General features: G+C 55.1%; 1 protein-coding gene across 1 annotated transcript; it reads right to left on the bottom strand.

The window, feature by feature from the left end:
• Positions 1–23,903: 23,903 nt before the first annotated feature.
• Positions 23,904–24,425, bottom strand: LOC109762264 (uncharacterized). The gene has a single exon (XM_020321091.2). It carries the CDS (start codon positions 24,423–24,425, stop codon positions 23,904–23,906), a length of 522 nt encoding a protein of 173 aa, XP_020176680.2.
• Positions 24,426–25,730: the final 1,305 nt, after the last annotated feature.

Genomic DNA, 25,730 nt, shown 5'->3' with positions numbered 1-25,730 from the left:
CAAGTGCGGAAGGCGCTGGATTGATGAGTTGCCAACGGTTCTTTGGTCAATCAGGATGACACCAAATCGAGCCACTGGTCAGACACCCTTTGCCCTAGTATACGGGGAAAAAGCAGTTCTCCCCACGGAACTCATATACGGGTCACCTCGAGTGCTCGCTTATGATGAGCTTGAGCAAGAGCAGTTGCGCCAAGATGATGCGACGCTCCTTGAGGAAGATCGTCTTCAGGCTGCTGTGCGAGCCGCTCGCTACCAGCAAGCCTTGCACCGCTATCATAGTCGCAAGGTTCACGCCCGAAGCCTTGAGGAAGGCGACCTTGTTCTTCGGCGAATCCAATCCGCCAAGAATTCAAACAAGTTGACCCCAAAGTGGAAAGGCCCTTATCGGGTAATACGAGTCACCAGGCCCGGCGCAGTCCGCCTGGAGACCGAAGATGGCATTCTGGTGAGCAATTCCTGGAATATGGAACATCTTCGCAAGTTTTACCCATAAGGCGCGGTTTCCAGGAGCCCCGGCAACCCCCATTTTGTACTAGCCTTGCCGGCAAGGCATGTAACCCTGTGTACAGAGCCGGGCGCAGACCCTATGCGCAGTCAGGGAAAGAAATCCCTTAGCATGTATAGTTTCCTCTTGATTTCCATGTTTATGTGTATATGTATATGCATGCTTGTCCAGGATATTGTATTGCTTTTTGATTCCAACAAATATTAGTGGACCGCCAAGGTTCCATGCTCTTGCCCTCTCTTCTTTCCAGCCACGACGAGGATGCGCGATCCTGCTAAGGACCCGGCTCCGGCAAGAAGTTGAGAAGACCGCCCGGCATGGCGATCCCCGACAAACCAAACAGATAAAGTTTACCTCTTGCCCATTCATGTTCGTAACCTATGACTTGTGCATTAGAAAACCTCGCCACTCTTCTTTAAAAACTCGGGTGCTCCCATTCCCGGCCAAAACGCTGCTTCGGTTGGAGTGGCCATAGTAGCCCTTGCTAAAAGGATGTGGATGGGGGGCTGGACCCTTTGTCTGTAACCCGGCAGATGTGATTCTTCGGCAGGCGCAGAGGGCACCAGCAGGACAGCTTGCCGGGGGGACTCGTTTATTTTCATTAAGGAGGCGTTTCACCTCTGCACGAACGTACGCGTGCGCGGCTTCCCGGCAAGGCTAGTCTTTTTCATTAACATGCTGATACGAGTACGAAGGTTACACGACATAAGCATGGGCTCGAGAGATTACATCATCTAGAAATTAAGATTTAGCAAGTGCCTACAAGTTAAAAAGAAAGATAAGTGCCCCGTGATCTCCGTTCTTGCCCCTTTCCTCCCAGGTGCGGCAGGTGAAGGCAAAGAGGGGGCGACGGGGAACGCGCCGATGTAGAGCTTGACGGGGAAGACCCTCGGCAAGGCGCGTGGCCGAGGGAGGAGGGCGATGCGGTTAGCCGGAGTCGGAATCAGCGTCCTCCCGCTTGATACCCTCGTCGTCGCTGTCGTTGTCCTCCTCGTCACTCTCGCCCGAGGAGGAGGTTTCATTGTTGGTGGAGCTCTCCGCGCAACACCTTAGGCGAGTTCCCAAGTGCCCAAAGACCTTGACGGAGAGCAGGACGTTCTCCATCAATTTGAAGTGGAGGACGAGCCCCTCCGACAGGCTATCGGCACGGGCGAAGGTTTTCCACCCATGGCGGAGATACATGACATGAGGGGCGGGGAAGTCGACGTCACCCCGCATGCTGCCGTTCCCGCAGCCCCTCATATGCAGCCTCAAGGCCTGTGGCGGGTCGAGCTCCATCTCCCGAGCAAACGGGGTGGGGAGGCGGAGGTGACCGCGCACTGGCTTGTACAGCCTGATGAAGAACTCACGGGGCTGGTCTCTGACATGGCCCTCCATTGGGGGAAGAGCCGCTGGCGAAAGCGCGGCCGGTGCGCCGCCCCGTCCTGCTCTCCCCCGAGCGCCATGGCGGCCTTGGCCTCGCCCCCTCCCTCTTCCTCTCACAGCGGGCTCTGCCGCCATGAGCTCCTGAGGAGGGGGGACGCGCTGTCGAGTAGAGGCCCTCGTTGCTGCCATTGGAGCGCCGGCGTGCCCTCTCGCCATGGCGAAGGGAAGGAAGGAGTCAAGCTGGAAGGAGATGAATGTTGAAGGATGCCATCCCTCTCCCCTTCTTATAAAGGGGCGGGACCGGGGCTCGGCCTCCCCAACCTAAGGGCGGCCGCCCCACTCGACCAATCCGGCCGCCAGAGGTGCAGGCAATCGGGACCGACCCACTGCTCCAATCAGCGACAACCCGGCTTCCTGCCTTGGCGTTAAGGTCCGTGCCCTCCGTATCTATCACCTACACTCCCTGGGGCATGAAGGACACGTGGCGGGCGGGCCGGAATCAAGAAGACAAATGAAGCGACCGTTTTCACCCCGTGATCGTGGGGCGCGGGCGCCTTGAAGGCCACGACCCGAGTCCACTTCGTAAATGAGCCGCGCCCCTGCGGCCTCCTCTTTTTTATGGGGAAGACGAGTCCGCCTCTTTACTATCCACCATGATGTGACGCAAGAGTGCTGCAACCGCTCCACGCACGACCCCCATGTCACGCATTCGACGCGGGTCATGGGGAAGCGCAACTGGCAAAGGAGTTACCGCAGTTAAAACTCCGTCACGCATGCCCGCGCACCGTTCTGGGCCTGGCCCAACAACGTTCTGCGCTTATGTGTGGCCCAGGCCCGGGGGCTCCTGTCGGTGTACAAAAGTAGGGGACTTTCTGTACCCCTCTACTTGTGCACCGGCAGTTGTAGCCACACCTGCGTCCATGCTTGGCGGGGCAGAGGAAGCAAGGATACAAGACTACCAGAGCAGCGCCCAAGCCAGAGGCGCGAGGAGCAAAGGGACAAGATGGGCTTTCCCCGGCAAGAGACTTGCCGGGGTGGCCTGCGTAGCCCCGGTAAGAGCCTTACTGGAGCAACTTGCCCTATCGGGGGGTGTCATGCGACATATGCCAAGGGATGGCTTATCATGGAGGCAGCTAATAATACGTCGCCGGTGCCAGGAAACGGGATAAGGCGCAAACATGCCCACCGGCGAATCTTACCCAGGTTCGGGGCTCTCCTAGGAGATAACACCCCTACTCCTGCTCTGCGGGGTCTCCGCATGATCACTTAAGCAACAATGGTGGCTACAAGCTTGCTCCTTGAGTTGTTTCTCTAGAGGGGGAAGAAGAACAAGGCTAGCCCTAACTTCCTCTCTCTCTATACGTGGGTGTGGGTGGTCTGGGATCTCAAGGAGGTTGATCCCTTTGCATGGGTGCCCTGAGGGGGTTTACATAGGCCTACCCCCCAGGGTACAATGGTAATCTGGCTGGGTGTAGGACCCAACCGTCAGTGTCAGTGGTCGCCAGCTTCTCCGCCGGCCATAGGGGCCCGCCGCCTGGTGGGCCCTACTGGCTGTATTGTACTTAGTCAATAGCCCGTGCCCGCCGCTGGCGGGTCCTGCCGGCTGCTTAGTACTATAGCAATGCCACTGATGATGTGTTCTTTGTCGGGGAGGCATGGCTACAGTACCGCCGCCCGGCGGACGATCACTGTAGCCATTCCCCATCTCTTCTGATTAATGGCGCATGGACTTTGAGGGAGGGGGAGGGCCGGCTACCTAGAGTCGGCCTCCCCCCGTGCCAACTGATGGGAGCTTGCCACCTTCTGGCTTCTCACTGTCAGATAGGGCCCGCCGTCTTGTGGGCCATACCGACAGCCCGTCGTGGGGGCGTGGCCTTCTCTGCCATGGGTGATGTCATGGGCCGCGTGGCAACAGTGCCGTGCCGGGCGGGGGATGTCCGCCCTGTACGCCGCACTGTGTCCATGCTCTGCCCTGGATTAAGGGGTGGTAGGCCGCACTATAGCCACGCCCCGTGTTGTCGTCATAATGTGGTACAAACTTCAAGGGGGCGGAGGAACCGCCTGCTAGGAGCCGGCCTCTCTGGAGGCCGCCTGCTAGGAGTTGGCCCGCTCGGTGATCATCTGTTGCGCTTTGCCGCCTTCTGGCAGCCGGCCGTATGGACTAGTCAGTCCCAAGAAGGCGGCCTTCGGTCTTTGATTCTTGTGGGGCGCAGCCGGCCCCGATGTCTTGAAATACCATGGGAGGCTGATGAGGCTACCCGTGGTCATTTACTCCGACAGTAGTCCCCGAAGCTGGTGGGGCACCGCGGCTGAAAGAGGCGAGGGGCCTCATCGGCTTCCTACTCCGAGTGGTTTATTGATCTTGCTTTGTCCGACTTCTGGAGCGCCGACTGTCAAGAGCCGGATATGACCAGGCAAGCCGCCTGGTGGTTTTTGAAACGTCTTGGCGGGAGCTGGGTGGCGCGCCAGCCTGGCACCAGTCTTGCCGCCAGCTAGCTGCATGCCACGTGGCGCCAGTCGGCCTGGCCGCCTACCAACCCACGCGCGTGACGGGACGTCGCCGCAGGCCGGGGCCCACCACTACAGGGCCTCGGCACGCGCGCGGATCCGCTGCGGCCGAGGCAAACGGTTGGGATTCCGTGGCACAATTACTTCGTGTCGTTACTGCGCGGTAAATGCGGGATCGTGGGGTCGTGGGCACAGTTAATCCCACGATCCCCACACCCCGTCCCCTCGGCTTTGCAGCCATGGGGTATAAGTAGGGGGAGGAGGGCAGCGGCACTAGCACGCGCGCCCTCCTCTCCCTTCGCCATTTTCTTCCTCTCCTTCCTCTCCGCTGCCGCCGCACTCCCGTGCTGTGCTGAAGTGCTGCCGCGGCCCGTCGTCACCGAGCCCGTTCTCCTAGCTGCACCGCGCCCTCATCAAACTCGAGCTTCCATGGCGTGCGAGCAGGCCGGTGATTGGAATGGCTCGAACGTCATCGAAGACCACATCACCTTCCTCCGCAACACGTGGCGGCTGCCCGGCGAGGGCAATGTCCAGACGTGCGTTCCGCCTGTGAAGGAGATCTCGCCGGCGCCGGAGGAAGGTGAGCGTGTCATCTTTCGGTCACACTTCCTTCGCAGCTTAGGCCTGCCGGCGAGCGGCTTCCTCCGATCATTCCTCCAATTCTGCCGACTCCAGCCGCAGCACCCCACACCGAACACGGTGGTGCTGCTGTCGGCCTTCGTCACGCTCTGTGAAGGCTACCTTGGTGTTCTCCCCACTCTCGAGCTATGGGGAGAATTCTTCTACACCAAACTCGGCGTCTCGGCCAAGAACGAGGCGGCTCAGTGCGGCGCCTTCATCGTGGTGAGGCGCTCGGGTGCTGGGAATTGCTTCCCGGCCATCAGATTGACCCAGTCGGTCAAGCATTGGCAAAAATCATACTTCTACATCAAGAACGTCAACCCGGCGATCGACTTCGTCAACCTGCCGGCTTATGAAGCCGGCCCGCCGGCTGAGCCCCGCACCAACTGGACCTTCAAGCCAAGGACGCTGTCGGCCGCCTCCGCCGCTGCCATCGCCTGGCTCAAGGTGATGACAGAGTCGGAGGGCCTCAAAGCCTCAGACTTGCTGTCCGCCTGTGTGGAGCACCGGGTTCTCCCCCTTCAAGGCCGGCCTCATCTAATTAGCCGGATGAGCGGGCATTGAGACCCGTGTCGGATGAGCACCAGGTAGATGCTGGCCACAGAGGTGGCCTGCCTGGTGAACGAGATTGCGAACTGCAAACTCTCAGAATCGGAGTGGCAGTTCGGCAAGCGGTCGTATTCCTGCGCACAACCTCCGCCTGCGGTAAGCTTCTTAACTCTTGGTCTTTTCTTTGTTTGTCGGGCTCTTCTTTGCCGACTGATCAGTCGGTTACGATGCAGCCCCTCACGACCCAGCCGGCAGCCGGTGCCCTGGCGCAGGGCCAGGAGTACCTGCCGGACCGAGTCGTGAGCGATGCGGACGACCCCGACTTGGGGGCGGCCGCCATGGAGGAAGACGACGCCACATGCAGTGGCGACGGAGCAGGCGGCTCCGAGGGAGGAGCACGCGCTGCGCTGCCCGCCGGTTGCCAACAGGGCGGGGGCGAGCTCCTCAACAGTGCCGACTGCACCAGGCGGCGCACCAAAGCGCTGAGCCAGCTCGCAGCTGCAAGGCGGCCTGCCGAAGAAGCCCAAGTGCACGGCAGCAGCGACCAGGCGGGAGGAGGCTGCTGCGAAGGCGGCCCGGTTCCAGAGGGCCCCGAAGCAGCCGCCGACGGTGTCCGCGTAAGAGCTTGTCTTTCCTAGTGCTTTCCTTTGTCTTTTTTGCAAACTCCCTCTGAGCTCTTCCTGTCTTGCTTGAACAGGCCCCGCTCTCCCTTGAGCGGTCGACCTCCGCCTCCATCATTGGGGGGACGGAGGGCTCTGCCAACACCCGCCGTCTGGACCCGCGCGCCGAGCTCCAGGCGGCAATGGAGCGGAATGCGCAGGAGGCGCGTGAGGAGCTAGAGGAGGCGGAGCGGCAGAAGGCGGCGGCCAAGGCGGCGCAGGAAGAGGCCGACGTTCCCGCCAAGGCCCAGGCTAACGCCGTGGTTAAGGAGCGGGCGGACGCGGTCACCAGGGCGCGGGCGGAGAAGGCCACGTGCGACCATACGCCACAGCTTGTCGTCCCCCTGCGTTCTGCATCGCCGGCACCCGAGATCCCGGCGCCAACTGGAGGAGCCGGCAATGAGCAGCCGGTCATAGAGAGGGAAGGGGGTGACACCACCACCTTGAGGATGGAGGTGCCTTAGCACGCGCCGACTGCCGAGGTCCAGGGAAATTGGCCTATCGTGCCGCCAACTCCTTAGGTCGGCGGCGAGCTAGTGGTGGGGGCGACCCCCGTTGCCCGCACTCCGACACGCCAGCGTGTGGTGAAGGCGACTTCGGCACCGCGGCCTTAGGATATCGGAGCCTCAAGCTCGTCGGCCCCAGAGGCGGAGGCCACCAGTGCCGCTCCGCGAGAGTGGACGTCTGGGGGCGGGACGAGCGTCCTGAACAAGGCTGCGCACGAAGTCCAGTCTCTGCTTCAGGCCCAAGGCACCGCCCTCCAGAACTACACGAAGACGTTCCTAGTGTCGCGAGCCGTCGTTCGGGTATGTTCCTTGACCGCTTGTTTCTAATTCTTGCAGTTTTCTTGAATTCTTCTCTGGGGGCGCGCCAGCGCACCCACTCGATGTAGCCCCCGAGTTCCGGGCCGGCTGCTGAGCAGGCGGCTCGGAACTTAAAGGTAAGTTCCGAGTGCTAACCCTTTCTTTGCTTCTGTTGTCTTTGTTACAGGATTACCACAACATCCGTGTGGCCGCCTTCAACTCCCAGGTCCATGAGCTGGCCAAGCGGACCACTGAATTGGCCGACAGCCGGAGTAAGCACTCCGCTCTTCGTTCTTGCGGGGGCGCGCCATCGCACCCACGAGTTGTAGCCCCCGAGATTCGGGCCGACTGCTGAGTAGTCGGGTCAGATCTTCTGGCGACCACCTTTTTTTCTTTCATTGAATCGCTCAATCCTTAGTCTCGCGGGGGCGCACCAGCGCACCCGCGGGGTGTAGCCCCCGAGATCCGGGCCGACTGCTGAGCAGTCGGGTCAGATCTTTCGGCAACTACCTCCTTCTTTGTTGATTTGCTGATCGTTTTTTCTTTCTTGTGGAGCCAACGCCACCTTGCGGTAGCAACTGGGCGAGGCTCAGACCACCCTGCACGCCAAGGAGGAGGAGCGCCGCCAGGTGGAGCAAGAGCGCGACCGCCTGGCCAAGCAGCTGGCTGACCAGGCGGACAAGCACCAGGCGGAGCTGTAGAAGCTTAAGGACGCGGAGGAGGCCCTCCAGGCCGAGTTTGAGACTCAACGCTTGAACTAGGTCGAGAAGGAGAAGGCCTTGTCGGACGGCTACGTTGAGGTCGAGGACCTTCTCGATGGTGAGTTGCCCTTCTCTTTCTTCCGTCTGCCGTCTTGTCATATGAGCCGGCTTCCGGCTTCATACTTCTTTTTTCTTCTTGTGCAGAGTATTTCCCTGGTTACTCCGTCGCCACCAGCCAAGCCGTTGAGGCTCGCCGTGATGAGCGGAGGCTGGCTGGTGCCACAATCGCGCCCAACGCCCCACGGACCCTCGCTGAGCAGCTGCTTGCCATCCAAGCTCATCTCCAGCCGGCGCATCGGGCTCTCCGCCGTCTTCAGCGCGCCGGAGCCCAAGTGGTCTCCGCCCTCTGGGCGGGTGCTCCCGTTCTGCGCACTCTCAATTGGACCTCTGACTGGTTGGAGGTGGCCATCGGTCGCATCAAGGCATGGAAGGGCTCCTCCACCCGGGCGGGTGCACGGCGGGCCTTGGAGTTCGTCAAGGGGTGGTACCCTGGGCTGAATCTAGACCAGCTGGCCACTCTCCGTGCTGAAGCCGGTGAAGAGTTGGAGGCGGTGGTGCCCGAGCTCTATCATCGCGACGCGGCGATCGCCGAGTACACGGACACCAGTGTCTTCCTCCCCGAGCTAGATGAGGTGGTCGCCGAGGTGCCGCCCAACTGGTTCGGTCTGAACCCAGAAGGCAGCAAGGACTCGGTGGAGGAGATCGCCTCCAGCGATGAAGGCGAGGAGGAGGAGGATAAGGACGGCGAAGATGATGCACCAGATGATCGAGACGACAGCCGGCCTCAGCCTGACCAAGTCTCGACCAACGGACAGCGCGCCGGCGAGCCGACTGCTGCTGGAGCTGACCAGGCCGAGACCAACCAGGCGGCCGTTCCACCACCCTCCGCCGACCCCTCCGATCCGGCTGCTGCTCCTCTGGCCTAGGTGGCCAAGTTATCTTTCTCTTTTCCTTTTTTGTAATCTCTTGAACAAAAATTGTTAAGTCTACGTAGTTTCACCCGCTGGCCGAGGGCCTTTTGCTATGTAAATTGTCTTTGCCGATTTCCACTTGTCTTGCTTTTCTTCTCCTTTGGCTTTTTCCTTTGCCACCTTCCCTTGGCTGCTGTCTTGCCAGTCGGACAGCCGCTCTGCGGTCTGCGGCTGGGTCAAGTACTTGGCCGTTTTGGGAAGGCAAGTACTTTATCTGTTGGTAGAGCGTAGCAAATTAAGTTAGAAACCGGCCGGACGATTGCTCAACAACCGGTCGGCGGGGCGAGGAGCCGGCTCGGCCTATGCAAATGCTTTGGTCCTTAGCCATTTTTCGTGTGGGCACCATTTCCTGCCTTTAGCTCTTGCCAGCCGGACAGTCGCTCTACGAGCTGCGGCTTGTGGCAAGAGAGGGCTTAGGTGCCGGCACACTACTTGTCCGACTGCAGGTAGCATTGACATAGTACAAGGCGGCAAGCCCCGGGCCGACTGGTCGAACCCGGTGCCAGGCAGATTAATGAAATAACACATTCATAGGCATAGATCTTATCATATAGATAAAAAGGGTAGCCCCCGAGTGCTCCTCGAGGGACCCGATGTCTTAGTGCTTAATACAAAAGGTAGCGTGGCACATACTGAATCAACTGTAAAATCTTCGGAGGAGATTTGCGTTCCATGGGCGCTCCGATTCCTTGCCTGAATCGTCTCTCTTGCGTGCTCTGGGCTTCTGCGCATCGATGAGGTAGTAGGAGTCGTTGCCCAATGCTTTGCTGATGATGAAGGGGCCTTCCCAAGGGGCCGAGAGCTTGTGCTGGCCGGCTGTTCGCTGGATCAGCCGGAGCACAAGGTATCCCTCTTGGAAGGATCTTGGCTTGACCTTCCGACTATGGTAGCGACGCAGACTCTGCTGGTAGATGGCGGACCAGCTGAGTGCCAACAGCCGGCCCTCTTCCAGCAGATCGACACCATCTTCTCGTGCTTCCTTTGCCTCCGCTTTCGTGTGCATGGTGACGCAAGGTGAGTCAAACTCAATGTCAGTTGGGATGACGGCCTCGGCACCGTACATGAGAAAAAATAGAGTGGAGCCGGTTGATTTGTTTGGAGTGGTGCGGAGGCTCCAGAGGACGGCTGACAACTCGTCGATCCAGCAGCCGACTGACCGCTCCAGTGGCTCGGCCAGTTGGGGCTTGATGCCGGAGAGGATGAGGCCGTTTGCTCACTTGACTTGGTCGTTTGATTGCGGATGGGCAACGGACGCTAAGTCCAGTCGGATGCCCTGCGTCGCACAGAAACGGGCCAAGGCTCCCTCGGCAAAGTGTGTGCCATTGTCGGTGATGATGCTATGTGGCACACCGTATCGGACGGTGATATCTGCGATGAAGGTCACAACAGTCGGACCGTTTTGCTTCTTGATTGGCTTTGCTTCAATCCACTTGGTGAATTTTTCCACGGCGACAAGCAGATGGGTCATACCGCCGCGTGCTGTCTTCAATGGTCCCACCATGTCCAGCCCCCACACGGCAAAGGGCCAAGTGAGGGGGATGGTCTTGAGTGCAGAAGCCGGTAGATGTTGCTTGGAACTGAACTTCTGGCACCCTTTGCAATGCTTGACCAACTCCTTGGCGTCTTCCAAAGCAATTGTCCACAAGAAACCATGGCGGAAAGCTTTGGCGACAAGGGATCTGGAGGCCGCGTGGTGGCCGCACTCGCCTTGGTGGATATCTTTGAGGATTGCTTGGCCCTTGTCTGGTTCTACGCAGTGCTGGAAGACTCCAGTCACGCTGCGTCTGACCAGCTCTCTGTTTACTATCGTGTAGGCTCCTGCTCGGCGCTGTACTTGCCGGGCCGAGGTCTCATTAGCCGGCAGCTCTCTGTTCACCAGAAACTTGAGGATGGGCTGCGCCCATGATGGTGCTTGAATTTCTTCTACTGCCACTGCGGCACTTGTACTAGGGCGGTAGGGTTGGGAGGCGGCAGATTGGAGTTGGTTGCCACTTGCTGCATCGTTGAAGTCCCCGGGCCGACTGCTGCAGCCCCCGGGCCGGGTTGTGAAGTCCCCGGGCCGGGTGCGACCGTTGCAGTCCCCGAGCCGCTTGGTGAAGTCCCCGGGCCGGGTTGTGAAGTCCCCGGGCCGGGTGCGACTGCTGCAGTTCCCGTGCCGCCTGCCGAAGCCCCCGGGCCGGCTACTGCAGCCCCCGAGTCGGATCCGACTGCTTCGGGAGGAGTCGGTGCGAAGATGGACTCAGATTCTGGAGAAGGCTTGATTGACGGCTTGCGGGGGCACTGAAGGGAGACGCCGGCTGGTATTGCTTGATGGGTGGAGCCGATCCATGCCAGAGCGTCAGCCGGTTCATTTTCGTTCCGTGGCACGTGAAGGAACTCGCACCCCTCAAAATATCCGCTGAGCTGCTGGATGAGGAAGCGGTAACTTGCCATATTTGCATCCTTGGCGTCCCAGTCACCAGACGACTGTTGGACCACCAAGTCGGAGTCGCCATAGCACAGGATCCGACGGATGCCGAGCACTTTGGCCAGCCGGAGGCCGTGTATCAATGCTTCATACTAGGCCACATTGTTGGAGGCGGCAAAATGGATTTGCAATGTGTATCTAAGCATGTCACCTTTGGGAGAAGTGAGAACAATGCCGGCTCCCAAGCCGGTGCGCATCTTCGAGCCATCAAAGTGCATCCACCAATGAGTGGAGTCCGGAGCTGGCGGCAGGTACTAGGTCTCGGCCCAGTCGAGAGAGGAAGTCGGCCAGTGCTTGGGACTTGATGGCGGTGCGTGGATGGTAGAAGATGGTGTAGGGGGCCAACTCGATGGCCCATTTGGCCACCCGGCCAGATGCATCTCTGTTGCCAATGGTCTCGACAAGCGGGGTAGTGCAGACAACCGTGATTAGGTGCTCTTGAAAGAATGGCTTCAGCTTCTTGGCGGCAAAGTGCACGCCGTAGCACATCTTCTGGTAGTGAGGGTAGTTCTGCTTCGAGGTTGACAACACCTCGCTTAAATAGTACACATGCCTCTAGACCGGTTGTGCTCTGCCGTCTTCTGGGCGCTCCACTACCATGACCGTGCTGACCACCCGGCTGGTGGCGGCGATGTAGAGGTACATGGGCTCTTTAGCAGTCGGGGCCGCCAGGACAGGCGGCATGGTCAACATCTTCTTCAACTGGAGAAAAGCTTCGTCCGCCTTGTCATTCCACTCGAAATGAGTGGTCTTCTTCATGAGCTGGTACAGGGGAAGAGCCTTCTCACCCAGCCGACTGATGAAACAGCTGATGGATGCTAAACAGCCGGTGAATTTCTGGACGTCTCTCAGTTGGGTGGGTTTCTTGTCACGACCGGATTTTCGGGATAAAATTTCCCAGAAAACGGCCTTTGTGCTCACCAGCCCCAGGATTACTGTTAGCTGATGAGGCACCAACTTGATACAAGAATTCCAAGCAAGGTACAAAAATATGTAGTACAAGACCATTGTGGCCTAGGAGTACAACATTTGGTTTCTAATGGTTGAGGGCGGAAGCGGTTGGATACATCTGCGTCTATGGGACTCCATTTCCCACGAGAACAGCTGACCAGGATAACTCCTATCTTCGCAAGGCTGCTATCGTCGCTACGCAAGTACCGGGGCCGTCATCGCGATGCTTATCTCCAAGCAAGGAATCTGGCCAAGACAATAGCCAGGGACAAGCCAGTGAGTACGTTTGAATGTACTCGCAAACATTAAAAACACAGGTATAATATAATAAGGGACAATCCTGCTCCGAAATAATTATGAACACAACGTCTGCCACGAAAGTCTGCGTTGCTCGCATGCAGAGATAATATGAACATGCAGTACGTGGGTGAGTGCTATGAAAGTACTCGCAAGATAGTTCAAACATAAGATATAACAAATGTAAACACGATGCATGAGAACAGATTAACAAGTGCAATCAGACATAGAGATAATGATGCATGGGAAACAAAAGAGAAGTCGGGCGGTAGTCCTCCCGAAATCCCAAAGTAAAATACTGAGGGCCAAGCGAGTGTCTGAATGACTCCTCGAGAGGAAAATGCAAGAGTAGCCATGCCGCAGTCGGGCGTCTGAGCGACACCACATAAAGGGCTTATAAAAGATAAATAAACAACAAGCATGCCGCAGTCGGGCGTCTGAGCGACACCACATAAAGGGCTTATAAAAGATAAATAAACAACAAGCATGCCGTAGTCGGGCGTCTGAGCGACACCACATAAAGGGCTTATAAAAGAATAATCACAGTGAGTATCCAGGAGGTAGAACCATCCCAGGGATACTCAATAAAATACATAATGTAAATGGTTAGTCCACAATAATAACAAAATTAAAACACGATCCCCAGATGTCACAGGTCATAAACAAAAATCTAGTCCAGCCGTTTCTCCATCCGAAGACCGTCACTGAGTTCTAGCTGATTCGTTCTCCATCCGAATACCGTTACTATGATCCAGTTAGCCGTGTCTCCATCTGAAAACCATTACTAAGTTCTAGTTAAATCGTTCTCCATCCGAATACCGTTACTAGATTCAACTCAGACTGTGGTCCTTACCTATGAACATGGCTATCCAACAGGATATATCCTGTGCAGAGGGAGTACTACTTTCCCACAAGTAACGGATTTATTTAGTCCATCGGGACTAATTCCGCCTACGGCCTTTTAATTGAAAACACGCCTGACCTGCACACACCAGCTTAACTCACCGGTGTCTGGAATCACCCACGACACCTGCCAAGCAAAACTCTAAGTGGGGAGGCTACAACCTCGACGTAGCATGGGATCAAATTTATATTCACGCGCTCTAAGGGGGTGCCCCCCCTCTCGGTCCCAACCGGAAACACCCATGCCCCCGGACCAAGTGGCATGCCTACCGGAGGCCTCCGGTATCTTCCACTATGGCCTCTCTGTACGGTGTGTGCTTTGGTAAGGGGTTGACAACTTACTGAACCATACCCCGTCTGCGACAGGGACAAGTGGTGGTACCAACAAATAAGGAAGTTACTGATCAAGACTCGATCTACGACCGACTCAGGTGGTACAAGCATCCTCCAACAATATTACCATTAGTGGAATAAATCATCCCTCATCAAGCCTCACCATGCCTTACCGGACATACTCGTCTCGACGAGGGACTAGGGACAAGCTCGTGTCTACCCAAGACCACGACTTTCCCGGCTGCCTTCCGGTATGCATGAGGAGCTCACGAGGATGATCCAAATCACTAGCGTATCCATTGCTGGCCACAAAATATCTCCAAAAAGCACTCATGCACGAGACTTTATCGTTACATAAAGATAACGCATACTCCAAGCCAAATGGTGTTGTAATCATATCAGACACCACAACAGAATATTATGCCAGAGTTCAGAAATGCTTGCCTTCAAGAGTATGCAAGGGATGCACTTTTTGGAAGCTTTCCCTTTTCTCCAAAAATCCTATTTTAAGAAATATCCAAACAACACATATTTCAAACACAGTACAAAAGGTTGTCTCAAATATTTTTGAAATAAATCTTAAAATAAACTAGGTGGAATTTGAGAGAGGTAGGAAAAAGAATCAACTCATTTGGAGTTTTATTTTAAAAGTTATAGCTGGTCAAAGTCTGGTCAAAACTCTGTTTTTAATAAAACCAGAAAAAGGAAAACGCTTCGAGGGGAATACGCTTTCGGGGTAGGGGAGACGTACTCCGTGGGTATACGCTTTCACTTAAACAGAGGAGACGGCGCGCGGGTCACTGACAGTGGGTCCAGAGGGCCCACTGGTCAGGTTTGACCGTTCCTCCCTCTCCCTCCTCTTCTCTGCCCGACGGGAGCGGGACTCCGGCGATCGCTGGCGACGAACGGCGGCTCCTCGAGGGCATCTGAGGGCAGGGATGGACTGGCCAGACCGAGGCGGTCCCCTTGGTGGTCGCTGGGTCGTCGGAGGTGGAAGGAGTCGCCGGCGGCGAGCTCCGCGGCGGAGGGGGCTACGGTGGTGAAGTGGTTTTTCGGCTCCGGTGGTCTCCGATCGAGGTTGGGTTGCTGGGCAGCTCCGCAAGGACAAGGGGAAGCTACTGGTGGCGCTGGTTGGGCGAGAGAGTGGCTGGCCATGACGTATCGCACCGGAGCTTAGCGGCGGCCGCACTGGCCAGAGACGAGGAAGATGGCCACTACGGGTCGATCCACTGCTTGGGGAGCGCTAGGAGGAAAGTCTGAGGTTGCCTGAGGTCTTGAACGAGCTCGGGGATCCCTTAAATAGGCGCTCGAGGTTGGACCGCGGCGGCTGAGGATAAGATCGCCGGCGACAGCCGTGCTGTAGCTGCAGGGCGACGTGGCGGCGACGAGCGCGTGCCGACGAGCTTCGGGATAAGACTGAGCTGTTCATGGGGGCAGCTGGCGCGCTGGTGTGGTTTGGGCGGCGCCGACCATGGAAGAGGCTTGCTGCCGACGCCGGTGTGCCGCCAAAAGCGCTGCTGGCGGCGCTGCAGGGTGCCAGAGATGGCGTGGAGAGGGGGCGGGCTAGTGCGCGGTTCAGCGGTGGAGCAGGGGCCAGGGACGGGTCGCGTCGAGTGCGGCAGTGCGGCGCGGCGGCTCAGTGTGCGCGCGTGCAAAACGTGCGCTCTGGGCGCGCCCAGAGCACGCACGGAACCTGCTCGACGAAAAGCCAGGGCGGTCTAGAGCGCGAGGGTGGAGCTGGCAATGAACAGGACAGGGGTAGGGGTGGCTAGGAGCTCAGTGGACATGGTTGCTAGGTCAGTGGAACAAGATCACAGTGCAAACAAGGAACTCATGCCAAAACAGACTGTGCACACCAACTGTTTGACAGAATGCCAAGTGCATTTAGGCAACTCTTGGAGTGGCCAACATCTCCAGATCAGGGTCTCTTTAGGTGTGGATGATGAAGGCAAGATCATATGGGCAAAACCAGGAACTTGTTAGTGCAAGTTCTGCAAAACTCCAGTTTTGGACAGAAAGAAAAAGGGTTTATTGCATGCACTTCAAAACCTCCAATGAGTCCACTCTTCTGGACTTAAGGGTTTTGAAGGGAGGGCTACAAGTAGGAAAAAGGGTCATGGGCACCAGAGCAAAATAAAATAGAGTTGCAGTTCAAATCACCAAACTGGGCCAGAATGAAAAAGAGGTTGATTCACTCAAATTTTTCAAAGAACATCACTGGGTTTTTGCATAGAGTTGAATTGTATGCATCCACTGACATCTCCAAACACTTGGAAGAATTTTTAAAGAAATATTTAAATGGGTTGTAGTGCAAAAGTGCCTACTGGACCAGATTGGAAAAGTTGGTGTAGAGCTCAAAACCTCCAATGGCCAAAAGGTATTTTTGCATAAAAGTGATGTGGAAACATCACATGACATCCCCAAATTTTGGTGGAAATTTTAAATGCATTTGTCAAATGGTTGTAGTGCAAAACAGGCTCCAAATTCAAAAGAAATCATTTTAAAAGAATAAAGCTCTGAGAAAACAAATCTTGCAATTTAAATCCACTGATAAAGAATTGTTTTATTATAGAGAGTATTCAAGTCCAACAACACTCTTTGAAGGTTTTTCCACTAGAGGCAAAAATCCAAAATCACAAAGGGTAAATCTTGACAAAAATGGAAAAGTTTTATTTCCTGGCAACATTTTAATAAATAAAACAAGGTCAAAAATTTTGGGTGTCACATTTCTCCATCCTCTCGATGGCCTTGATCTTTACAGGGTTGCACTCTATGCCGCGTTCTGAGACCAGGAAGCTAAGGAGCTAGCCGGCTGGTACTCCGAAGACACACTTCTCTGGGTTGAGCTTGATTTGAAACCGGCGCAAATTCTCAAAAGTTTCCTTGAGATCTTCCAAAAGGGTTCCGCGCTTCTCCGTCTTCACCACAATATCGTCTACATAGACGTGGGAATTTCTGCCGAGTTGCTTGAGGAGGCACTTCTGCATGCAATGCTGAAACGTGGCACCGACATTTCTCAAGCCGAATGTCATGGTCAGGTAGCAGAAGGCTCCGAATGGTGTGATGAAGGCGGTCTTCAGGCGGTCTGCCGGGTTCAACTTGATCTGATGGTAACCTGAGTAGGCATCCAAGAAACTCAACAACTCGCATCCGGCTGTGGAATCTATCACTTGGTCAATCCGGGGTAATGCAAACGGATCCTTGGGGTAGGCTTTGTTGAGACTGGTATAATCAATGCACATGCGCCACTTTTTATTCTTCTTCAGTACAAGGACTGGGTTGGCAAGCCATTCTGGGAAGAAAACTTCCATAATGAAGCCGGCTGCCAACAAGCGGGCGATCTCTTCTCCGATGATTCTTCTCTTCTCCTCCGACAATCGGCGGAGGGGTTGTTTGGCTGGTTTGGCATCTGCTCTGACATGTAGCTTGTGCTGGGCGAACTCCGTCAGAACACCCGGCATGTCTTTGGGAGACCATGCAAAGATCTCCCGATTCTCACGGAGGAAATCGACGATCTCTCTTTCCTATTTGCTGTCAAGGTCGGCACCTATGACAGCATGCCTCTCCGAGTGCTCAGGGTCCAAGTAATCTTCTTTGTTTCTTTGGCTAGCTGGAAGGAGCCCTGGGTCTCTAACTCTTTGGGTTCTGGTGACAGGTCCGGCTGCTTGCTAGGCATGGCCACCACCCGGTCCAGGAGCTTCTTCTCGATGGCAATCACAAGGGACTCGGCCAGCCGACTGCTGGATGCAGCATAGGCTGCCGACTTCTCATAGTCTCCACTGATCGTGATAATGCCCTTGGTTCCTGGCATCTTCATCTTGAGGTAGGCATAATGTGGCACTGCCATGAACGTGGCTAGAGCTGGTCGGCCTAAGAGCGCGTGGTAAGGGCTCTCCAGGTCTACCACCGCAAACCAAATTGCCTCACGGCGGAAATGATTCTTGTCTCAGAAGAGGACATCTATCTTAATCTTACCGATTGGTGAGCAGGAAAGTCCGGGCACAATGCCGTGGAACACCGTCCGACTGGGCTGGAGCTGCTTCTGTTTGATGCACAATTTTTCCATGGTATCGCGGTAGAGGATGTTGATGCTGCTGCCGCCATCTATCAGGATTCGGGAGAAACGAGCAGCTCGCCTCTCCGTTGCAAGGGTGGCATCCAACACCAAGGCATAGGAACCTGGAGAAGGCATCACTTCCGGGTGGTCGGCATGGCTCCAGCTGATAGGCTTCTCAGACCAGTGCATGAACTCTGGAGCAGTCGAGGTAGCTACATTTACTTCGCGGTGCTGCTGACGCCGGCTGTGTCCGTCGCTGGCCACGCTGGTGAAGACAACGTAGGCGCCATGTTCCTCGGGGTAATCATCTTGGACTGCGCCGACCGCTGGACGAGCTGCCGGCTGCTGGGGAGGAGGAGTCGGCGGGCCAGCAGGCGGAGGGGGTAGTCCTTCTCCCTTGGCAATGCGTATGAGCCAATGGCACTTCTGGGTTGTATGGTTGGATGGCTTCGCGCCGCTGTGGAACTTGCAAGGGGCGTCGAGGGTCTGCTCAAAGGAGAAAGCGGGCAACCAAGCCGGCTTGCCGCCCTTCGAGCGCTTGGGGAGTGGTTGCCCTTCGGGCTACTGGTCCTCAACTGTCGCCACCTGCTGGCTGGTGGAAGACGGCTGGGGGGCTTTGCGCTTGTTGTCGTTCGGCTGCTGGCGCTGGTTGTTGTCTCCAGCCGGCGTTCGAGGAGCCGGGGGAGCACCTTCCCAGAAGCGTCCACTCGGAGCTCCGATTTCATGGAGGAGTCGGCAGAGGCGTACTTGTCTGCTATGATCAGCAGCTTGTCGAGTGTAGCCGGTGATACGTCTCCGTCGTATCTACTTTTCCAAACACTTTTGCCCTTGTCTTGGACTCTAACTTGCATGATTTGAATGGAACTAACCCGGACTGACGCTGTTTTCAGCAGAATTGCCATGGTGTTATTTATGTGCAGAAACAAAAGTTCTCGAAATGACCTGAAACTCCACAGAGATTAGTTTTGGAAATAATAAAAAATATTGGCGAAAGAATCAAGGCCAGGGGGCACACCCTTGCCACGAGGGTGGGGGCGCGCCTGCCCCCTGGGCGCGCCCCCTGCCTCGTGGGCCCCCTGGAGCTCCACCGACCTCAACTCCAACTCCACATATTCGTGTTCGGGGAGAAAAAAATCAAAGAAAAAGATTCATCGCGTTTTACGATACGGAGCCGCCGCCAAGCCCTAAACTCTCTCGGGAGGGCTGATCTGGAGTTCGTTCGGGGCTCCGGAGAGGGGAATCCATCGCCGTCGTCATCATCAGCCATCCTCCATCACCAATTTCATGATGCTCACCGCCGTGCGTGAGTAATTCCATCATAGGCTTGCTGGACGGTGATGGGGTGGATGAGATTTATCATGTAATCGAGCTAGTTTTGTTAGGGTTTGATCCCTAGTATCCACTATGTTCTGAGATTGATGTTGCTATGACTTTGCTATGCTTAATGCTTGTCACTAGGGCCCGAGTGCCATGATTTCAGATCTGAACCTATTACGTTTTCATGAATATATGTGAGTTCTTGATCCTATCTTGCAAGTCTATAGTCACCTACTATGTGTTATGATCTGGCAACCCCGAAGTGACAATAATCGGGACCACTCCCGGTGATGACCATAGTTTGAGGAGTTCATGTATTCACTATGTGTTAATGCTTTGGTCTGGTACTCTATTAAAAAGAGGCCTTAATATCCCTTAGTTTTTGCTAGGACCCCGCTGCCACGGGAGGGTAGGACAAAAGATGTCATGCAAGTTCTTTTCCATAAGCACGTATGACTATATTCGGAACACATGCCTACATTACATTGATGAATTGGAGCTAGTTCTGTGTCACCCTATGTTATGACTGTTACATGATGAACCGCATCCGGCATAATTCTCCATCACCGATCCAATGCCTACGAGCTTTTCACATATTGTTCTTCGCTTATTTACTTTTCTGTTGCTACTGTTACAATCACTACAAAACCCAAAATATTACTTTGCTACCATTACCGTTACTTCCATACTACTTTGTTGCAGATATTAAGTTATCCAGGTATGGTTGAATTGACAACTCAACTGCTAATACTTGAGAATATTCTTTGGCTCCCCTTGTGTCGAATCAATAAATTTGGGTTGAACACTCTACCCCCGAAAACTGTTGCGATCCCCTATACTTGTGGGTTATCAGCCGGCTCGTCGTGGGTGTGGGTGGTCTGGGATCTCAAGCAGGCTGACCCCTTTGCATGGGTGCCCTGAGGGGGTTTATATAGGCCTACCCCCCAGGGGTACAATGGTAATTTGGTCGGGCATAGTACCCAGCCGTCAGTGTCAGTGGTCGCCGGCTTCTCCGCCGGCCACAGGGGCCCGCCGCCTGGTGGGCCCTACTGGTTGTCTCGTACTTAGCCGACAGGCCGTGCCCGCCGCTGGCGGGTCTTGCCGGCCGCTTCGTACTGTGGCAATGCCACTGATGATGTGTACTTTGTCGGGGAGGCATGGCTACAGTACCGCCGCCTGGCGGGCGATCACTATAGCCATTCCCCATCTCTTCTGATTAATGGCGCACGAACTTTGAGGGAGGGGAGGGCCGGCTGCCTGGAGTCACCCCCCCCCCTCCCGGGCCGACTGATGGGAGCTTGCCACCTTCTGGCTTCTCACTAACAGATAGGGCCCGCCGTCTGGTGGTCCGTACCGACAGCTCGTCGTGGGAGCGTGGCCTTCTCTGCCATGGGTGATGTCATGGGCCGCGTGGCAACAGTGCCGCGCCGGGCGGGGGATGTCCGCCCTGTACGCCGCACTGTGGCCACGCTCTGCCCTGGATTCGGCGGTGTCAGGCTACACTGTAGCCACGCCCCGTCTCGTCGTCATAATGTGGTACAAACTTCAAGGGGCGGAGGAACCGCCTGCTAGGAGGCGGCCTCTCTGGAGGCCGCCTGCTATGAGTCGGCCTGCTCGGCGATCGTCTGTTGCGCTTTGCCTCCTTCTGGCAGCTGACCGTATGGACCAGCCGGCCCCAAGAAGGCGGCCTTCGGTCTTTCATTCTTGAGGGGCCCAGCCGGCCCCGATGTCTTGAAATACCATGGGAGGCTGATGAGGCTACCCGTGGTCATTTACTCCGACATGCCCAACACCAGCAAGGCCACCACCCTTGAGCCTAAGAGTTCCGACACCATCGACAACATTGGAACCAAGGCTCGGGAGGCGCCTGCGTGGTGGCATGCAGATCTTTGTGAAGACTAGAGGCCTACAAGACTAGATGAAAACCTGAAAACGAAGACCCCCGGCAAGACCCCTTGCCGGGGATGGCTGAAGACCCCCGGCAAGATCCTTGCCGGGGGAGCCCATGAGACCCCGGCAAGACCCTTGCCGGGGACATCTGCAGGGCCGTAGTCAGGCCCACACCTACCAAGGTTTCGCTGCCCCGCGCCGTCCGATGTTGCGGCCAGCCCGCCAACTAGGCGAGCGCCTGCGTGGCCGCATGCAGCTTCTCGGCCAACTAGCCAAGCACCTGCGTGGTGGCATGCAGATCTTCGTGAAGACCCTGCCACCGCACCAGCTCAGCAGCCAGCCAGCCAGCATGGCGCTGCACACCTCGTCAGCTTGGACGGGCGCCGGAGCAAGGCGAGGCGGTGACAGACGGGACGAGCTTCCTTGCCGTCCCCGATAAAGCAAGAGGGCACGTCGGCAACGCATTAAATGCGTTTGTCCTATGGTGCCAGGCGATAGACTTGTACACTGTACATACTTTCCACCTCCTGTGTGCCACTGTGGCAACCCCTTTGACTATAAAAGGAGGCCCGAGGGGTACTAAGGAAGGATTCAGACTTTTTGGACTAGGCATGCACCGCAGCTAGTTCAAGAGCTCAAGAACACCAAATATACACCAAAGTAGGACTAGGGTATTACGCATCATTTGCGGCCCGAACCTGGATAAATTCCCCCTGCGTTGATCTTCTAAACCCGCTCTTTCTGCAGCCCCGTGCCCCGCCAACCGTAGTAGGGATTCCCTGTGATCCCATAGGTGTCGTTCCCGACAGTATTCTTATTACAACTCGACGGTCCGAGTGTTAAGTATAAAATCGGCGGAGCAGGTCCGCGTTCCAAGCACGTGGCTCATCTTTCTTCTTGGCTACGTTGTAAAGGTGCTACGCCCCGTTGCGGAGCACCTTGGTGACGATGAAGGGGCCTTTCCCAAGCAGGAGCAAGCTTATGAGGTCGCTGCTGATCCACTCAGAGCACAAGATCTCCTTCCTGAAATGCTCGACCTTTGACGTTTCAGGCATGGAATCGATGAAGGTCTTGCTGATAAATGGACGAAACCTTCTCTCCGACGGGGTATGGAGATGCTCCAAGTACACATTACTGGGAATAGGCTTCCGAGTGGAACCTATTTTCGCCAGATCATCAGCTGCTTGATTCTTGATTCGGGGTATGTGGTGGAGCTCCAATCCTTCAAACTTCTTTTCCAACTTCCTCACTTCATTACAGTATCTAGTCATGGCAGGGCTCCTGATATCCCACTCCTTCATCACTTGATTAACTACTAAATCTGAGTCACCGTAAACCATCAGGCGATGGACGCCGAGTGAGATGGCCATATGTAACCCATAGAGAAGTGCTTCGTACTCAGCTTCATTGTTGGAGGAATCAAAGTGAATCTGGAGAACATAACTGAGTTTGTTGCCTCTTGGGGATACCAGGACCACTCCAGCGCCGGAAACCGTTTAATATCATAGATCCATCAAAGAACATGGTCCAGTGTTCCGAGTGAACTTGAGTCGGCTGTTGTTGCTCAATCCACTCGGACAAGAAATCTACGATTGCCTGAGACTTGATTGCCTTCTTTGCTTCAAACTTGATATCCAGAGGAAGAAGTTCTATTGCCCATTTAGCCACTTGACCGGTTGCATCTCGATTGTTCAAAATATCGGACAATGGAGTGTCGCTGACGACTGAAACCGAGTGGTCTTGGAAGTAATGTGCAACTTTCTTCGTAGTCAGATAAATTCCATAGACAAGCTTCTGGTAATGTGGATACCTTTGCTTGGATGGAGTCAAGACTTCAGAAATGTAATATACTGGGCGCTAAACTTTATAGGCCTTGCCTTCTTCCTCTTGCTCGACTGTAAGCACTGTGCTGACAACCTGACCAGTGGCTGCAATATATAACAGTAGAGGTTCTTTGCTGACCGGAGCAGTGAGCATCGACTGGGTGGAAAGCAGGGCTTTGAGCTCTACAAACGCTGCTTCAGCTTCAGGAGTCCACTCGAAAGCTCAAAAGTATCAGATTTCTTAATCAATCGGTAAAGGGGCAATGCCTTCTCACCGAGGCGAGAAATGAATCGACTTAATGTAGCGAGACAGCATGTAAGCTTCTGCACGTCATGCACACGCACATGGCGTTTCATTCAGAGAATTGCACCAATATTTTCGGGATTTGCATCTATCCCTCGTTCGGAAATGAGGAAACCGAGTAACTTTCCTCCTGGAACTCCAAATGTGCATTTGGACGGATTTAGCTTGATGTCATATCTTCTGAGATTGGCAAATGTCTCAGCAAGGTCAGTCAACAGGTCGGAACTCTTGCGTGACTTAACCACGATATCATCCATGTATGCCTCCACATTCCGACTGATCTGAGTGAGCAGGCACTTCTGGATCATGCGCATGAATGTGGCGCCAACATTCTTAAGACCGAAAGACATGGTGACATAGCAAAAACACCCGAATGGTGTGATGAAGGCCGTTTTTATTTCACCGGGCCCCACAGTCAGATCTGATGGTACCCGGAATATGCATCCAAAAAGACAAACGCTCGCACCCCGCAGTCGAGTCAACAATCTGATGGATGCGGGGGAGAGGAAAATGATCTTTCGGGCAGGCCCAATTGATATGCTTGAAATCAATGCACATACAAAGTGAATCATCTTTCTTAGGGACCATGACGACGTTGGTCTCGCGGATGAACTCGGATGCCAGGAGCCGAGCCACTTCCTCACCAATCGCCTTCCTCTTCTCCATGACGGACCGACGGAGATGCTCTTTGATAGGTTTTGCTATTGGGTCGACACGCAAACAGTGCTCAGCCAGTCCCCTAGGTACACCCAGCATGTCAGAAGGTTTCCATGCGAAGATGTCCCAGTTCTCACGAAGGAACTGGATGAGCGTTGCTTCCTATTTGCTGTCGAGTGTCGTTGAGATGTGGGTCGGAGCAGTAGTGGGGTCTTCCGGGTGAATGTGGAATGGCTTCGTCTCGCCTGCCGACTGAAACACAGATTCTGAAGCAGGCTTCTTGGCTCGCAACAAATCACCTGGATCAGCATTCTTCTTGTACTCCTCCAGTTCCACTGCCGCCATTTGCTCATCAGCAATCTTGGAACCTTTCTGAAGGCACTCCTCTGCTCTCTGCCTGTTCCCAGTGACTGTGATCACACCTTTGGGGCCGGGCATCTTCAACTTAAGATATACGTAACATGGTCGGGCCATGAAACGAGCATATGCGGGCCTGCCCAGAATAGCATGATAGGCACTGTGGAAATCCACTACCTCAAACGTCAACTTCTCTTTGCAAAAATTCTTGGAATCACCGAAAACCACATCAAGAGCGATCTGTCCGAGTGACTTTGCTTTCTTCCCTGGGATGACTCCGTGGAACTGCATGTTGCTCTCACTGAGTTTGGACATCGGAATGCCCATCCCTTGGAGGGTCTCAGCATACAGAATATTCAGACCACTGCCACCATCCATGAGAACTTTCGTCAGTCGGGTGCCCCCAAAGACTGGGTCGACCACCAACACTTGCCACCCAGGGGTAGCAACGTGCACTGGGTGATTAGACTGGTCAAATGTAATGGGAGTTTTCGACCACTTCGGGTACGTCGTAGTTGCTGGAGCAACCATGTTCACTTCTCTGTTAATGACTTTCAGTCAACTTTTGCTCTCGACATCAGCAAAAATCACCAAGGTGGCATTGACCTTTGGGTAACCATCATCCTTTTCTTCTTCTTCATCTTTATCGGAGTCCTTCTCACTGGGTTGACCCTCTCGGAACTGCTGAATCAGGAGTCTGCACTATCGAGTGGTATGTTTGGGCAGAATCAAATTACCTTCTTCGTCCTTCTTCGTGTGAATATGACACGACAAATCCAGGACATCCTGGCCTGACCGATCTTTCACCTTTTTGGGCACCCATGGCCCCTTGGGATTTCCTTTGAACTTTCCTTGTGCATTCAAAACTGCGGCTTCAGCAGGACCTGCAGCCTCAGCCTTACACTTTTGCTTCTGAATGGGGTTTCCACCTCCAGTGTCCGGGTCGACTGGTTTCCCCTTGCCATTGTGGAGTCAATCTTCCTCTTCGCCATTTGCATACGGAGTGGCTATTTCCATCATTCGGCTCAGAGACATGTCTCCGGAACGACCGAATTCTAGGATAAGCTCTTTTTATCGGACGCCCTCCTTGAAGGCGCAAACTGCCTGGTGCTCTGACACATTCTCCACTACATGGTGCGGGGTAGTCCATCTTTGGATGAAATCTCTCAAAGTTTCATTCGGCTTCTGAACGCAGTGCTGCAATTCGGTCAGCCCAGCAGGTCGCTTGCAGGTGCCTTCGAATGTCTTGATAAACACTCGGGCTAAATCTTCCCAACAGAAAATGCTTCCAGGAGCCAACTGATTCAGCCAAGCTCTGGCTGAGCCTTCAAGCATCAAGGGGACGTGCTTCATGGCCACATCATTGTTGCCTCCACCAATCTGCACTACCACTCAGTAATCTTCCAGCCACGTGTCTGGTTTCGACTCACCAGTGAACTTGCTCACACCAGCAGCCAATCTGAAGTTGGGCGGGATCTCACCGACTCGGATGGCTCTGCTGAAACATTCAGGACTAGAAATGAATGCCCTGCTTCCAGTTGGACGATCCCTGTCCAGCCCTTGTCTGTTGGCTCTGCCTCTATCAACCAAGCCCTGCACAAGGAGTGACCTCGCATCGAATCCAGGCTCTCT

Source organism: Aegilops tauschii, chromosome 4 (genome assembly GCF_002575655.3).
Source record: "Aegilops tauschii subsp. strangulata cultivar AL8/78 chromosome 4, Aet v6.0, whole genome shotgun sequence".
In the NCBI taxonomy this organism is placed as follows: Eukaryota; Viridiplantae; Streptophyta; class Magnoliopsida; order Poales; family Poaceae; genus Aegilops; species Aegilops tauschii.
Note: the sequence above shows the minus strand (reverse complement) of the source record. Positions and strands in the feature narration are given on the sequence as shown.